The sequence below is a fragment of the Callorhinus ursinus genome, unplaced genomic scaffold (assembly GCF_003265705.2).
Source record: "Callorhinus ursinus isolate GAN/ISIS: 27379988/994484 unplaced genomic scaffold, GSC_fseal_2.0 scaffold43, whole genome shotgun sequence".
Lineage (NCBI taxonomy): Eukaryota > Metazoa > Chordata > Mammalia > Carnivora > Otariidae > Callorhinus > Callorhinus ursinus.
Window position 1 is genome coordinate 11,564,199 of NW_027397105.1, and position 14,267 is coordinate 11,578,465.

The window sequence follows — 14,267 nt, forward strand, 5'->3', positions numbered from 1 at the left end:
CACAGCCCCCCCAGGGGCCTGCCCCCCCCACCCCGGCCCTGGGATCCCCCCTCTGCCGCCACTCCCCAGCGACCCTCCCAGCCGCACTCAGGCCGCCCGGCCCAGAAAGCCTTCCCCTTACCCTGGCCGTGGCGCGTGAAGACGCAGGAAGCGATGCCACTGATGTCCTCCTTCCGGATGCAGGAGTAATGCACCTGGGGCCGCAGACCAGGCACCGAGAACACGTGCACGTCGCCCAGGTTGGTGAGGCAGGCCAGGCAGGTCTCCGCGTAGTCCTCACAGGCCACGCTGGCAAACGTGGCAAGTGCCACTTTGCGCACGCGGCAGCCCTCATGGGCCGTCAGCTTGAACTTGGTTTTGGCACTCACCTTAGGTAGCGTGAATACCTGGCGGCGGGCGGGCGGGTGGCCGGTGAGCAGGGCCTGTCACCCCTGGCCACAGGGCTGCCTCTGCCCAGGCACCCGCCCGCCCCCTGCAAGCTGCCCTCTCCTCACACTGCACGCAGGCTTCACGCCGCTCCCGGAAACCACCCGGGGCCCCGCCATCTGCAGCCAAACCAGCCACACCGGGCGGTAAGCGTCAAGGTGGATCCACTCGGATCACGACCCCCCGCCGGCAGAGCCCCGAGGAGCACTCAGAGCGTCCTGGCGGGGACTCAGGGAGGCGGGAGGGTCCTGAGGGGCTGCGGCCGGCCAAGGGAGCCTCTGTGCTAGCTAGGGGTGTCTTGGGGCGGGGGGGGGGGAGGGACGGGGAGGGCAGTTTCTAGAGGGTCCAGCGGTGTGTAGGCGGGAGCCTGGAGGGTCTCCACGGCGCTTACCTTGAACTGCTCCTCAGACGCGATGAGCACGGCGTGGCCGCCCTGCATGTCAGGGGCCTGGGCCAGGTCCCGGGAGGCCTCGTAGGGCTCGGGCAGCGGGCGGCCGCGCCCATCCAGCACGGCGATGGCCACCACGGGCGCGCGGTGCATCAGCTGCACCTCCTTGCCCAGCACGGCCTCCACTGCCCGCTCGGGCCGCTTCTCGCCGCCCGCCGCCGGCGGCACTTCCAGCGCATAGGCGAACACAGAGCCCGAGTTGGTGCCTGCCCACATGGTGGGTCCGTGGTGGGCCGCTGTGGAACGACGGGCCGGTGAGGCGGGATCCTGCCCTCCTCTCCCGAGGCCCCAGCACCGCTTCTCTCCTGTCCGCCTCCCCGGGGGGGGGGGGGCCGAGGCCCCTTCTCTACACTGCTGACAAAACGCGGGGCCTGGGATACAGCCCTCCTGCAGTGCGGGAATGGCCTCGAAAACGTCAACAGGCACCCCGACTACGCCCGGACCTCTCCAACCCCGTCCCGCCGCACCCCCGGCCCCCGAGGCCTACCGACAGCCTCACAACCACCCTCAGCCTGCAGACGTGCTCCGGCAGGCCATGGCCCACCCGCTTCGGGGCGCTTTCTGCCTCACAGCCACACGCGGAGCCCTCGGGCCTGGGCAGAAAGGAACCGAGGCCCCCGGGGCCACCGTCTGGCCAGCTTTCCCCGTGTGAGCTGAAACTCTGGGAACGGTCCCTCCGTGCAGAATCGGAGCTGAATGCGCGCGGGAGCCCGCAGGAGCCCGCAGTCACTGCTGTGTGCCCTTGATGAACGGGTGGCTCAGCAGCAACCATCAGGGGGAGCCAAACCCCAGGGAAAAGTCAGCGACTCAACACGCTGCCCCGACCCATGACACCCAGCAGCTGGGAAGCCGCGCCCCATCAGCCTTCTCATGGGGACAGAGGAACACGGGAAAGGCCACGGGGGCTACCATGTCCAGATGCTGAGAAGACCCACTGGACAGAGGATCCCCGACATATAAATGACACCGGGGTGGGTGCTCCCCTCTCAGACTCGGGGACCGGAAGTCGCCTCAGTGAGATGCCAAGCGCAGCCCGACTAGGTGCTGACCCGACATCAACTAGAGAAGGCGATTTTGAAACGAGTGGAGAAAGGCACCATGAACCAAGTGTGACCGGGACCAGCATCGGTTCCACGGGGTGTGATGCGGGGACCCCAGCTGTGGGTTACACCCGTTGGACACACACACAAGTCCTCACTTAAACGAGTGTGGGGTGGGGATGGGTGTGGCAGCCGCAGATGGCTGGTAGCACCAGGCTGGATGTCGGGGTGACCGGACTCCTCTCTAGTTCTGTGTACGGTTGAAATTCTCCATTACACGAGTTACAAATCAATCCGTGAAGCAGTCCCGAAAGCCAACCGCGTCACCCTGTAGAGGACGCTCCCCGCCCCCCCACCCCCCGCCGCCCAGCAGCCTCCCAGACACGTGCCACCACAGCTGTCAGCACTGGCCGACCCCCGCACCCTCCTCCCCTAGATCTTGGGCTCTCTTCTCCCCGTTCAGGCCTCAGAGGCCGGCCTGGCTCACTCACCAACCCCATACACAGGCGGAAATTCCAGGAGGGGACCGTCTGGGGGAGCAGCTCGTCCGGCATGCAGTAGGCTTCCCCACCTCCCAGAAGGCGCGGTCCCGCCCCCTCCCCCATGGCCTCGATGGCCAACTGAGGCCCATCTCCCTGGCCCGTGCCCCAGGTCTCACCATCTCGAAGGAACGTGTCGGCGAAGTAGAGGCAGCGGACGACGCCGGAGAGGGAGTCGTCGGCGGAGCGTGGCTCGATGCGGCGCTGCACCGGGGTCATGTCCACGTCGTGGGGGCAGGCCTGCTCAGCCAGCTGCGCGTTGGCCTCCTGCAACTGGAGGGGCAGCACCTTCCAGGACGCCGCCTTCCCCGCACCCTGCCGGTGCCGCCCCCGCCCAGCCTGGCGCCCAACAGCCCGGCACCCTCCCTGGCCCGCCCTGATCATCCTGGCCGGGGCGACTGCGGTGAGCAGACACCGGGCTTGGGGTCCGAGGCCGAGGCCAGGGTGGGCTCCGTTGCTAGGCCCGGCCCAGAGAGGCAGACAGGCGGCACTCAGGCGGCCCGGTCCCAGCTCACCTTGCTGGCGGCATTAGTGGCCCGCTTCTTGCCCGAGACTCGGCTCTTGCGGATGCGCCTGAAAGACTGGCGCAAAGACTTCTTGAGGGACTTCACCCGGGACAGCGGCCCCTCCATGGCCAGGGAGTCGTTGGGGTGAAGCGTGCACCTGCGGGCCAGCAGACGACAGCTGTGCCACCGCAGACTCCTGGAGCGGCCCCCTGCTCCCGCTGGCCCCGGGGCTCAGGACCGGAGGCCCAGTGAAGCTGCCGCGCCAATCCAGCAGCTGGGGGCTTTCAGGTCACCCTACCTTCGCCAGGTCAGATCTCAGAAGGGGAAACCGAGGCCCGGGAGGTAGGGGCGGGGAATGCAGGAATCCCGCCTGCCTCCCTGGGCTCCGGGCCGGCCCACTCCCCAACACACCTGGCCAGCACCGGGCTCCTGCGCTGATAGTCGAACAGGCCGAAGCCGTGACTGGTGCCAAAGGCCACGAGGCTCCACTCGGCGTGGAGCGTGACAGCAGTGACGGCAGCTGGTGGCAGGCACTGAACCAGCACTCGGGGCTGGAAGCCAGCAGGCCACGGCAGCGGCCCCGTGCGCGGACTCAGCCGCTCATGGCCCTTCCACGTGAAGCCCTCTCGGTCCTGGAGGAGGTCCACGCTGGCCACACTGACCGCCTGCTCCGAGGGCACGTCACTTAGCTCCAGCACCAGCACCTGAGCCCACAGCCGGGGTGGGGCAGGGGTCAGCATGGAGGAGGATGGGACTGGCCCCGTCGGGAGCCTGCAAAGCCCCTGCCACGGTGCTCCCGGTATTGTCTCTAGTTTCGTCTACTTAATAAGCACTTACTGAATGCCTACTGTGTACCAAGGCCTTCACTGAGCACAGGGGAACACAGTGGTGACCAAGATCCACTGCCTTGCCTTCTAGGAGCCAAATATCCCACCTCCCACAAGCCGGTCTCCACTCAGTCATAAACACACACTGAGCACCCTGTGTATGCCACATGGGTGCCGCCGGCCTTTGGAGCAAAGTCCTCCCCACTAGCTGGTCTCCCGTTTAACAGGAAGTCCCCACGGAGCACAGATATGCCGCGTGAGTGCCGGGGCCGCTGCGGTGACCGAGCACCGCCGGCCCCAACCCTCTGTGGTTCCCTAGGGGCCAGCATCCAGACTCAAGGCCCCCAGCGGCTTCCAGCCCCCTGGCTGGCCTCACCGCAGCCATGCCCACCTGGAGCCCCACTCTAGCTCAGACCCACTTCCTCCAGGAAGCCCTCGGAGACCGTAACCCGGAGGGCAGCTCCGCCTCACCTGGCCGGCGGTGCCAGCCACCACCATCTGGGCCGTGTACTTGCACAGTGCCACCTTCTGCACCCCAAGCCGAGGGTCGTCACTGTAGGGGTCGAAGCAGCCCACCTGGGGAATGGGCAAGATGGAGTGAGGACTCGCCGCAGGGCTGGGACCAGATCCCCAGGGCTTGGGGAGAGGGGCCCACCTTGCGAAAGGGGGGCCAGTCATCCTCGGCGGCCTGGGCCAGGCTGTCAGCGTGCTCGCAGTCTGTCTGGAAGAGGCCAGCCGTGCTGAGCTTGTACAGCGGCCGCAGGGCCACGCCAGAGGCATCCCAGAACCGCACGGTGCCGTCCTCATGGCTGCGGGGAAGGAAGGCGACGTCAGGCCTGCCCCGGGTCCCCCTGCATCTCCCCGGCCACTCAGCCAGTGACCACTCACGGAGCACCTACTGTAGATGCCGAGCACTGACCAGACTCGCACTGCACGCAGCAAACGGGAGACATCTACTGTAGAGAGCAAACACATACTGAGCACCTACTGTATGCCAGACCCCACGCACCTAGGCCTCTCCAACAGGGTGAAAAGGTGTGGAAATAATCACCAGTGTGACGAGCAGCAGAGCGGATAATGCAGGAGAGAGAGGACTACAGGCGCGTCCGGAGAAGTGATCAGGGTTAGCACAGAGCAGAAGGATCAGCTGGGCCATGAGGCAGCCATGCAGGCAGAGCAGCAGGAAGCCGGGGGAGGCTGGGAGGAAGCAGGGGGCAGGAGCAGACAAATCTGGGGTGCAGCCTCAGGACACAGCTGCAGGGGCCCAGGTCAGGGGCCTCTGCGCAGTGGTGCGAGCCCAGAGCCAGGGTGTGAAAAGGTGCCTGGGTCTCTGGGGCTGGTTGGGACACTTCCAAAGCCACGATTAGGAGTTCTCCGGCAGGGAAGGGGACCCTGGAGCCAGAGGCCCGAGGGTCCCAGCACAGGCGGGCGGCAGGGGCAGGGCAGGAAGTTGGGGCCTGAGTCACTGGGCACGTCAGCGCCCGCCAGGCCCAGGCTGGGCTCTCTAGCACCTGCCCAGGGCAGATCGGCGTGGGCCAGCCCAGATTTTCCGGTCCCAGGGCAGGCTGGGTGGGTGGAGCTCAGTGCCAGACCGAAAGGCAGGGCAGGGCGGGGCATTAAACCAGGGCCTAGGGAGGCTTCATCCCAATCCACCCTGCAGGAGAGGGGATGGCCTGGTCCCACCAGGGGTGGGGCCTGACTCATCAGGCAGGTCAGCAGCCATCAGGCCCTGGACAGGCTCTCCCGCACCTGCGGGGGCTGTACCAGGCCCCATCTGCCCACATACACACGCATACACACGTCACACCTGTGCTCGGCCACCGAACACACGTGTGTGCCTACCCGGTCAGCAGCAGCCCCCGCTGCGATGGCTCCTGGGCCAGGTTCCGGCCCCCCGTGATGGGCCAGCTCTGGGAGAGGGGGGCAGACATACGGGATGTGGAAGGTCAGGACAAATGCCTTCTCTCCCCTGGGCTTGGCACCCAGGGCCCAAACGAACTGCCTCTGAGTCCCCTTATGGATGTCTGCCACATTCCCCCGCACGGACCCGGAACACCCTCCCTCCCCAAACACCAGCCCTGTGGCGGGGGCCTGGGCACATACCAAGGCGCTGGAGGCAGGCTGCGGGCTCTGCTGCTCGCCAGCGCTCACGATGCGGGCCCACAGCTTGGCGGGGACGTTGGCGACGTGTGCGGAGCAGGTGATAGCAGACGAGTGCAGTGGGGCCAGGTACGGAGCGGGCACGGCAGGCCAGCCGGGCGTCTGCAGGTCGAGCACCACCAGCTCCTCCTCGAGCAGCACTGCCAGGGCCTGGGGCTCGTCGAACTCTGTGGGACCAGGGCTGGGTGAGCCCAGCGGCAGGGGGCAGGGGGCACGGGGCACGGGGCGGGGAAGGCAGGGCACACACCGTCCTCGGGCCGAGTGCTGTGCACCGTGAAGAAGTCGATGATGCGGGAGGTGAAGTCCAGCGTCACCAGGGTGTCGGCCCGGAGCACACTCACACAATGGCGGTCGCCGTAGCTGGCACGGGGCATGCCGCCACTGAAGATGATGAAGTGGTCCCTGCAGGGCCGGCGAGGGAGCCACGTGAGCCACCTGGGCCCCAGGTGTGCACTGCCCAACCCAGGGAGAGCGATGCAGGCCACCCCTGTGCCCCAGAGCCCACCGCCCTCCCCACTGCAGACACAGCCCCCGACCCACATCGGAGAACCGGCTCCCCACCTACCCAGATTCACAGTTTCGCCACAGAATCTTGTTAATGGCTTTGCAGGGGAAGGGGCCTGGAGGGGTGGGACAGTGTCGGGCTCACTCGCTCGCCGGGACCAGAGGGGCCCCAGATCATTTCTCCAAGCTTCTCCCGTTCCTATTCTGCCTCCATCACTCCCCACCTCGCAGCTGCTTCTGGACTCCCCGAAGGGAAGGCCCACTGCCCCACCGACCCCCACCCCACAGCGGTCTCACCTTGGAGGACTGCGCTCAGCACAGGTCCTCCCAGACACCCCTCCCAAGGCCAGGCAGCCCCACGTGCCTGAGCTTCGGGTCACTGGTCCCCCCCATGCTCAGGCGGCCTGCCGGCACTCACCATACGGCGTGGTGGCTGCCGTGGGCTGGGTCATTGGGGAGTGGCCGGCGTCGGCCGCCCAGACTGCGTAGCTGCCGTCACTGTGGGAGCTGACCAGCGTGCTGCCGCTGCGTTCCCAGCACAGGCTCTCCAGCTGCTGCAGGCCAGAGCGGCTGAGTGTGAGCAGGGCCGCAGGCGCGGGCCTCGGCGGCGGGAGCCGACCTCCCCCACGTACCTGGTTGCCCAGGAAGACACGGTCTGCACACTGCGCCGCCTGGTTCCAGATGACCAGAAGGCCCCGGCTGTAGCCGATGAGGATCTTGGTGGGGTCCCGCAGGTGTCCCTGGAGTGACTCCACGGGGCCCAGCGCCTTCCCACACCGGTAGTCGTCCGGCACGCTGCGGAGGGGCACGTGTGAGCTGGCGGGGGCACCACCCAGGCACAGACTGGCTGCCAGGAGGTCCGCCTGCCTCTCACCTTCGCAGAACCTCGTCCGGGGCAAGAGTCTGCCCCTCGAGCAGTGTTAAGGTGGGAACATCCAGGAAGAAGACGCTGCCGCCCTCGGTGCCCAGGGCTGCCATGTCACCAGCTGCCACCAGCAGGACCACTGTGACACGGGCAAGGCTGAGCGGGCCACTGCACAGAACGAGGGGAGGCAGGTGAGGGCGCAAGCCCGTACACCTGCTGAGGAGGGGTGTGGAGGGGGCTGGGCTGCTACCGGCCCCTCTGCGCTCACAGAGGCCCAATTATCAAGTGGGCTGGGGTGCCGGGAAGGCGACAGTGGCGGCTACGGGCATTGTAATTAGCTCACTCAATTATTCATCAGGATGTTGGGAAGGAGAGGGATAAAAATAGGCTCCCCAGGTCTTGGAGACAGGCTCCCGAGCCCCTCCCACTCACTAGGAGGGGAAGGCAGGAGCCAGGCCAGCGCCTGGGCCAGGACCAAGGCCTCCAGGACACACACGACCCTCCTGAGCCCAACGCGGGAACCCCAGTCACCAGCCCATGGATGGCTCCCTGACTTTGCAGGAGGTGCCCCAGACTGACCCTGCCTGCAGAATATGGGAGACCACCCCTAGGGGAGTCCACCCCTGGGTGAGGGCTGGATGTGTGGGGGTATCACCCAGCCACCAGCAGGAACAGGACAAGCCTCCCACTGAGGCACTACAGGAACCCTGAAGGGTGAAGGACTTGCCCACTCTGACCGTTTCGGGAAGGGCCAGCAGGGCCAGGGACCAAGAGGCCCATTACACTCTCACTGGGGATCCAGGCCCACTCCGTTGCCCCCCAGAGCGTGCTGCTGGCACCTCACACAGCCTGGTGGGACCCTCCTTGCCCCCAAACCTGCCCTTTCATCCATGCACTTTATGGCCCGCTGCCCCCCACCCCCAACCGTGAAAGGCCCTAGTCGTCGCCAGAGCATGGACACTACCTGCTCAGCTCAGACTCGGCCAGAACCCCCTATTTAACACCCGCAAAATCCACATGGCACATCTCTCCAGGACCCGGGCATAGCTCGGTGGACTCTGCCACCCTGAACCCCGGAGCAGGGGTCCCATGCCCATAGCGCCTCGGCAAAACTGGCTCCCACCACCTCCACCAGGCTCCCCCTGCCCCAGGCCCAGCCGCTTTTCCCCGGACAAGTCCTCCAGTACCCGGCCCCGTCAAAGCCCGGCCGACTCGGTGGCTGGAAGTTGAGTGCCTCCTCCAGATGGGCGCAGCCGTTGTGGTGGACGATCTCCCAGAGGTGCAGGCTGCTGTCGTCCAACAGGGTCAGGAGGCGGCCCTGGTGGATGAGCAGAGACAGAGACTGGGCGGGTCCGGGCCGGGCAGGGCGTGGGGGCCGGGGGAGCCGGGGAGGGGAGAGGCTCACCTGGCCGGGCAGGAAGTGCATCTGGGTGACAGTGGCCGTGTCTCGGTGCAGGCCAGTGAACTCCACACCGGGTGCACCGTAGCTACATAAAGGTCAAGGGCAGAAGCAGGCACGGGAGATCCTCCTTTCCGAGAACCCTTCCAACGGGCCCCAGCCAGGCCTGCCCTTTAAGGTCCAAGGAGGGACAGCCCTCCTCGAAGAAGCACTGTCCTGTACCCCCCCAAAATATCCCCAGGCTCAGAGTGCAGGCTTCGCTCTGCTCCTGCAAGTTGGTGCTGTTGTATGACCTTTACTTCCTCATCTGTAAGATGGGCTAGTGAGTCTCACCCCCTCCTTGTAGGGCCGATGCAGGGCAAGTGAGAATACAAACTCGCCCAGCACACTTGGCCCAGGCCTGGCACGTGGCCACGGGCCCATTCTGTCAGCCTCAGTGTGCGTCCGTGTACGTAAGAGCTGGGCCCCACAGGTTGGGATCACACCGGCAGCGAGGCCAGGCCAGGCCTGGGCACGGAAGCCTGGGGCAGAGGAGAGCCCAGGCTGCCTCTTCCCACAGCCGCAGACCGACCTCCAGCTGCGGGCAAGGAAACCAACCTCCCCCTTGGGCCGGCAGCCAGCGGCCCCCCACTGCGCGGGGAGAGGCCCCAGCCGGCCCATTTCACAGACAATGCACAGAGGTTTGGGAAGGTTGGGTGAGCTGCCTCAAGTGCCTGGGGTCAGTGCCAGAGGCACAGCAGCTCCAGGTTCAACGGGGGTCGGACAGGGGGCCCCAGGAGGGAGGGCCAGGGAGGGGTCAGCGTTGCCCAGCAACAACACAGGAGCCCGTTGCTTTGGAGCTAGAGCTGGGATTCCCTGCAGGAACCAGGAGAACACAGAAGAGGGGACAAAAGAGAGGGCAGGAGCTGCTGGGCGGGAACCAGGGTTGCCAAGGAGACGGGCTGCCCTTGAGGGGGAGGGGTGGCTTCCGTGGCCAGCCTCAGTTTCCCAACCCAGGGTGCCGGGCTAGGGTAGTTTGGGGGAAGGAACGAGGAGAAAGAGGGGGGCCCCAGGCGCCTCCTCCGGGGCTGTCTCCTCGCCAGTGTATCAGGTTCTTTGTGAGCATGCGGAGCCCGTGCACAAGAAAGTGGCTACCGGAGTCGTACGGCGCAGGGCACTGAGCAAGGGGCTGCAGGAACACGATATACATGTGGGGCAGGACAGCACCCCAAGGGGCGGGAGCAGGCCAGAAAGTGCAACCGCCCCCAGGGCCTGTGGGGGGGGTTCAGGGCAGGGGGACCAGCTACTGTCCCCTCCCCACCCCAATCCCTGCCCCACGGTGCCCCGGGAGCCCATGGGAGAGGAGGGGCATCCCAGCCCAGCCACACTCCTTAGAGAAGGCAGACTCACAAGCCACAGGCCCAGATGCCCACCCCTGCCTGGCCACCCGGCCCTGGGGTGGGAAGACCCCCATGCCCACCCCGTCCCTTTCCAGGCATTGACTCATTTTTCTGCCAACCAATGTCCCCAGTGAGGGTACTAAGAAGCCAGAGGATCACGGGAGCAGGGGTGGGGGTGGGCAGCCTCCACTGGGCCCTCCACCTCGGTTTCCCCACCCAAGGGGCTTCAGGGAGAGCAGGAGGGGTGGGGTTCTCCGTGGCAGGCAGGGAGGCATTCAGCTGTCTGCTTGCCCCCACCCCACCCCCACCCCGCGCTGGCAGGAAAATGCCCGCTTTGTGCGGCTCACACGGCCCATTGTGCAGCCACCAGCATCCAGGTGGGGGCCGCGCCGCACTCACCATGCTGAGCCTGGCACGGCCCCCGGCCCCTCGGCCAAGCACATGTGTCTTCACATTCACACACTCGTGTGTGCCTGGTCACCAGGGCAAGGCCCGCTGGCCGACCCTGGCCCACTCACCACCCTCGCTGGGTACCGCGCCTGGCCGGCCTCCCGGCCCCATGTCCCCGGTCAGTTGCTGGAACGGTGGCAGGGTCGCCTAGGTAACTGGCTGGCTGAAATGCAGCGAGGGACAGCTGTGACCACTGCAAGCTGACCCCTCCCCCACAACCATTTCTGTAAGGAAGAGTCTCCGGGGCAGGAGGCCGCACCAACCTCCACCAGGACCGGGGCACCGATGGTGGCCTCCCGGGCCGGGCCGGGCCCAAAGAGCCCGCACACGGGGCAGGGGTGGGGGGTGGGGGGTGGGGAGTGCTGCGAGCAGGACGTCCCGACGGGCCCCGAACGCCTCGGTTCACAAAGGATACATCTTGACGGCCCCAGACCTGGTGCCGATGGCCATGATGCGAAGCTCCGGGTCGAAGGCCAGGGCGCTGGGCTGGTTGGGGAAGCCATGCTCCACAGTCTGTGGGGGAAGGGGAGGGCATTGGCAGCAACGCGCGGTCCCCGGCCCACCTGAGACCTACCCCAGGGCAGCCTCCAGACGAGTGCAGGCACAGAAGTCGACCCCACTCCTGGAGGTGAGGTGCCATGCTGTCTGAGGTCCCGGGAAGGGCATGGCACTCCCCCACAGGCCCCACGTGGAGATCGGAGGGCAACACCCAGGATCAGCTCGATGGAGGCTCTTGACCCTCCCGCTCCCCCAGGGCCTCTCCTCCTGGCAGGGCCAGTCCCAGGGCAGACCCCTGCTTGCCAGGTTCTCGCTCCTTCCTTCCACCGGCTCGTGCTTTCGTCCATTTTCCCACATCCACCACGGAACTCCTACTCATCCCCAGAGGCCGGCCTGGAGGGGCTCCCGCCCCATCCCCCACACCAACGCGGGACGCCACAAGTGGGCCCAGCATCTCCTGACCCAGTGCCTCTGCAAGACACACATTTCAAAAGAAACCCTGGTCCCGGGCCTCTAGCCGCAGCCTCCCCCCTGCTTCAACCAGTCCAGGCAGGGACTGAGCCCTCAATGCAGCCTGCTTGGACTCAGGCTGATCACAACATTCTCCAAGCCTCAGTTTCCCATGTGCGCACTCGGGCCGGTGAGCCCACCTGAGGACAGAGCCCCCCCTTTGGGGGGGGGGGGGGGGGCGGGGACAGCGTCCGTTTCGCACCAGCCCCGCCATGCCCATACTAGAGCTGCCCAGGCCTAGCCGGTCCCATCCTCTGCTCAGGGCCCTCTCGGAGCTCCCACCTCACCACCTTGCCCCTCTCTGCCCCCCTGCTCCCTCTCTGCCCCAGCTTACTCGACTCCAGGCCCAGTGGCCTTCTGCTCTCCTCCAATTTACTAGGCAGGCTCCTGCCTCAGGGCCTTTGCATCTAGATCTGTCCCTTTAACTGAAACGTGCTTCACCCAGCATTGCTCAAGGAGGACTCCTCCCCATCCACTCGGGTCTCAGCTCAGGAGTGGCGTCCTCAAAGCCCCCCCGAAACCACTCTGCTCCAGCAGTCTCCCTGTCCCCCACACTCCCTACCCCCACCATACTTTATCGTAACCCCAGCACCGGCCATCATCCAAACTGCGGCACATTTCACTCTTTCGCTTTGGCTTTTCACTGTCTCCCCCACGAGTATATCAGCACCCCGAGTGAAGAGGCGTTTGTCCCTCTTGGTCACCGTGATGTCCCCGATGCGTAGAAGGGGCCCCTCACACAGAAGGAGCTCAGGACTGTTAAACTGACATAAAGTGGATAGCCCACGGGCAAGCTGTGGGCAGGACAGGGATCTGGATGCAAGACAGTCCCAAGTCCACGCTTGTTCCTGACCCTTCCCACCACTCGGGAATCTGGGACATACATATCTGTTCTCTAGTGATCACCTATCTCCTGTTGTGACCAAGCCCCTTGCCCCAAACTACACCAGTGCTGCCCACTCAGAATGGGCCATCACTCTCCTGAGCAGGGAGCCCTCGGCTTCTGCCGACCCAGGGCCGGCCAGGAGGAGCCAGGCCTCCCCACCATCTATCTCAGGTCTCCACCCCACACCCCGACTCACTGGCTGACTCACCTGCCCCCACCGCCCTTCTCCTCTAACCTCACAGAGGCTCCCGCTCACAGCCACCCAGCGCACGCAGGGGACCAGCTGGGAGACCCTGGGCACCAGCCCCCCTTCTGGGCCCCAGAGGGGCCACTTCAGCTCCGGCCATCCCAGAGCTTTCTCCTGAACAAGAGTCTCCTCATGTCTGGCTCAGGCCCACAGCAGCCCTTCCGAAAATCCCCGCCCCTCAAGGCTCAAGTCAAATCTCATCGACAAGGGGCCGCAAGGACAGAGTGCCCCAGCGTGCTCTGTGACTTTGGGCAAGTCGTCATCCCTCTCTGAACCTCAACTTTCTCACCCATATGACGGGGATAATAACTCTAATCCCCAAGAGCAGTGAGGGACTGTGCAATCAGAGGTTCAGAGTAAAACTGAGGCCAGAAGCAACACCCCAGAAGTTAGCAAGGGAAAGGCTGGGGCCTGGATCTACCACACATCAGCGCAAAGGTTGGGGGGAGGAGGGAGCTGACGGCAGCCCCTTTCCCGTGGCCCCTCTTGCCCTACCCAGGAAAAGAAAGGAAGGAGCAACCACCTCCACCTTGGCCCAAAGGATAGGTCAGCTGGCCCCATACAGTGGCCAGAGTCCACAGCAGGGAAAAAGGTGGCCCCATTTCATAGCAAGGGACACTGAGGCCCCAGGAGTTGAAGGGTAGTTGCCTGGAACCCCCAGCAGAGCAGGGCAGGTCAGAGCCCCCAAGGCAAAGCCTAGGGCCTTGGGGGAGGGGAGGAAAGGAACATGGGAAGGGATTTCCCAGCCCCACCCCCCAACATCTGCCTCCATTCCTCACCCCTCCCCACTGGCCTGGGTGCGAAAGCAAAACAAACTGGGGCCCTGGGCTGCCCCAAGGGCTGAGCAGGGGCTCTGAGGGCCCCCAAAGGAAGAGAGATAAAGAGACAGAGAGCGAGAGCCAGAGTGAGAGTTCCAGAGACTGCACAGAGACACATGTAGGCGGAGAGACACGCAGGGAGAGACAGGCAAAGACTCAGAGATGAAGAGACAGAAAGAGATGAAGGAAGACAGAGAAGGGAACGCAAGAGGCACACAGGGACAGAGGCAGACCCCAAACACACAGGCACAGGCTGATAGGGAGGTGATCACGGACAGAGACAGGGGCAAAGACCCAGAGACGTGCAAAAAGTCGCACAGAGACAGAGAGACACACAGACCCAGGTACACGGAGACCCGCAGAGCCAGGGCCAGTGAGGCCCACAGGGACCCGGAGGAGCTGACTCGGAAAGTCTGCGAGGGACCCAGACCCACCCAGAGTCCGAGAGTGGAGCAGGGGAGGAGACGAGAAGTGGGGCCCGCCGAGGGGCGCGCGGCCCGGCCCCCGCGCCGCGCCCCAGCTGGGCGCCCCCTCCCCCCGGGCCCGACGTGGCTCCGGCCCCCGAGCCCCCGGCTCGGGCCCCCGGCCCGCCCCCTCCCGCCCCCTCCCGCCCTCTGTCCGAACCGCCGCCGCCGCACCTTGTTGAAGGCGAAGAGCTCCTGCTTGAGCTTCTCGCGCTGCGGGTCGGCGCCCTGCCGCCGGAACCGAAACTTCATCATCTTGCGTCCGGCTGCCGGCGCCGCGCCCGCCGCCGCCGCCGCCGCC

The 14,267-nt window shown here is 65.8% G+C and overlaps 1 protein-coding gene across 2 annotated transcripts in view; it reads right to left on the reverse strand.

Moving 5' to 3' along the window:
• Positions 1-14,261, reverse strand: part of LLGL1 (LLGL scribble cell polarity complex component 1) — a 16,530-nt gene extending 2,269 nt beyond the window's left edge. For both annotated transcript variants that reach the window (XM_073881799.1, XM_025864024.2), the window contains exons 1-18: positions 14,141-14,261; positions 10,959-11,056; positions 8,721-8,802; positions 8,503-8,633; positions 7,325-7,483; positions 7,083-7,245; positions 6,869-7,004; positions 6,512-6,566; positions 6,194-6,348; positions 5,890-6,113; positions 5,629-5,696; positions 4,442-4,595; positions 4,258-4,362; positions 3,371-3,663; positions 2,969-3,116; positions 2,573-2,726; positions 818-1,110; positions 122-386 (exon numbers count right to left, since the gene is read on the reverse strand). In XM_073881799.1, coding sequence (XP_073737900.1) covers positions 122-386; positions 818-1,110; positions 2,573-2,726; positions 2,969-3,116; positions 3,371-3,663; positions 4,258-4,362; positions 4,442-4,595; positions 5,629-5,696; positions 5,890-6,113; positions 6,194-6,348; positions 6,512-6,566; positions 6,869-7,004; positions 7,083-7,245; positions 7,325-7,483; positions 8,503-8,633; positions 8,721-8,802; positions 10,959-11,056; positions 14,141-14,221 — 2,764 coding nt within the window. In that variant the 5' untranslated portion in view covers positions 14,222-14,261. The remainder of the gene's footprint in view (positions 1-121; positions 387-817; positions 1,111-2,572; positions 2,727-2,968; positions 3,117-3,370; positions 3,664-4,257; positions 4,363-4,441; positions 4,596-5,628; positions 5,697-5,889; positions 6,114-6,193; positions 6,349-6,511; positions 6,567-6,868; positions 7,005-7,082; positions 7,246-7,324; positions 7,484-8,502; positions 8,634-8,720; positions 8,803-10,958; positions 11,057-14,140) is intronic.
• Positions 14,262-14,267: the final 6 nt, after the last annotated feature.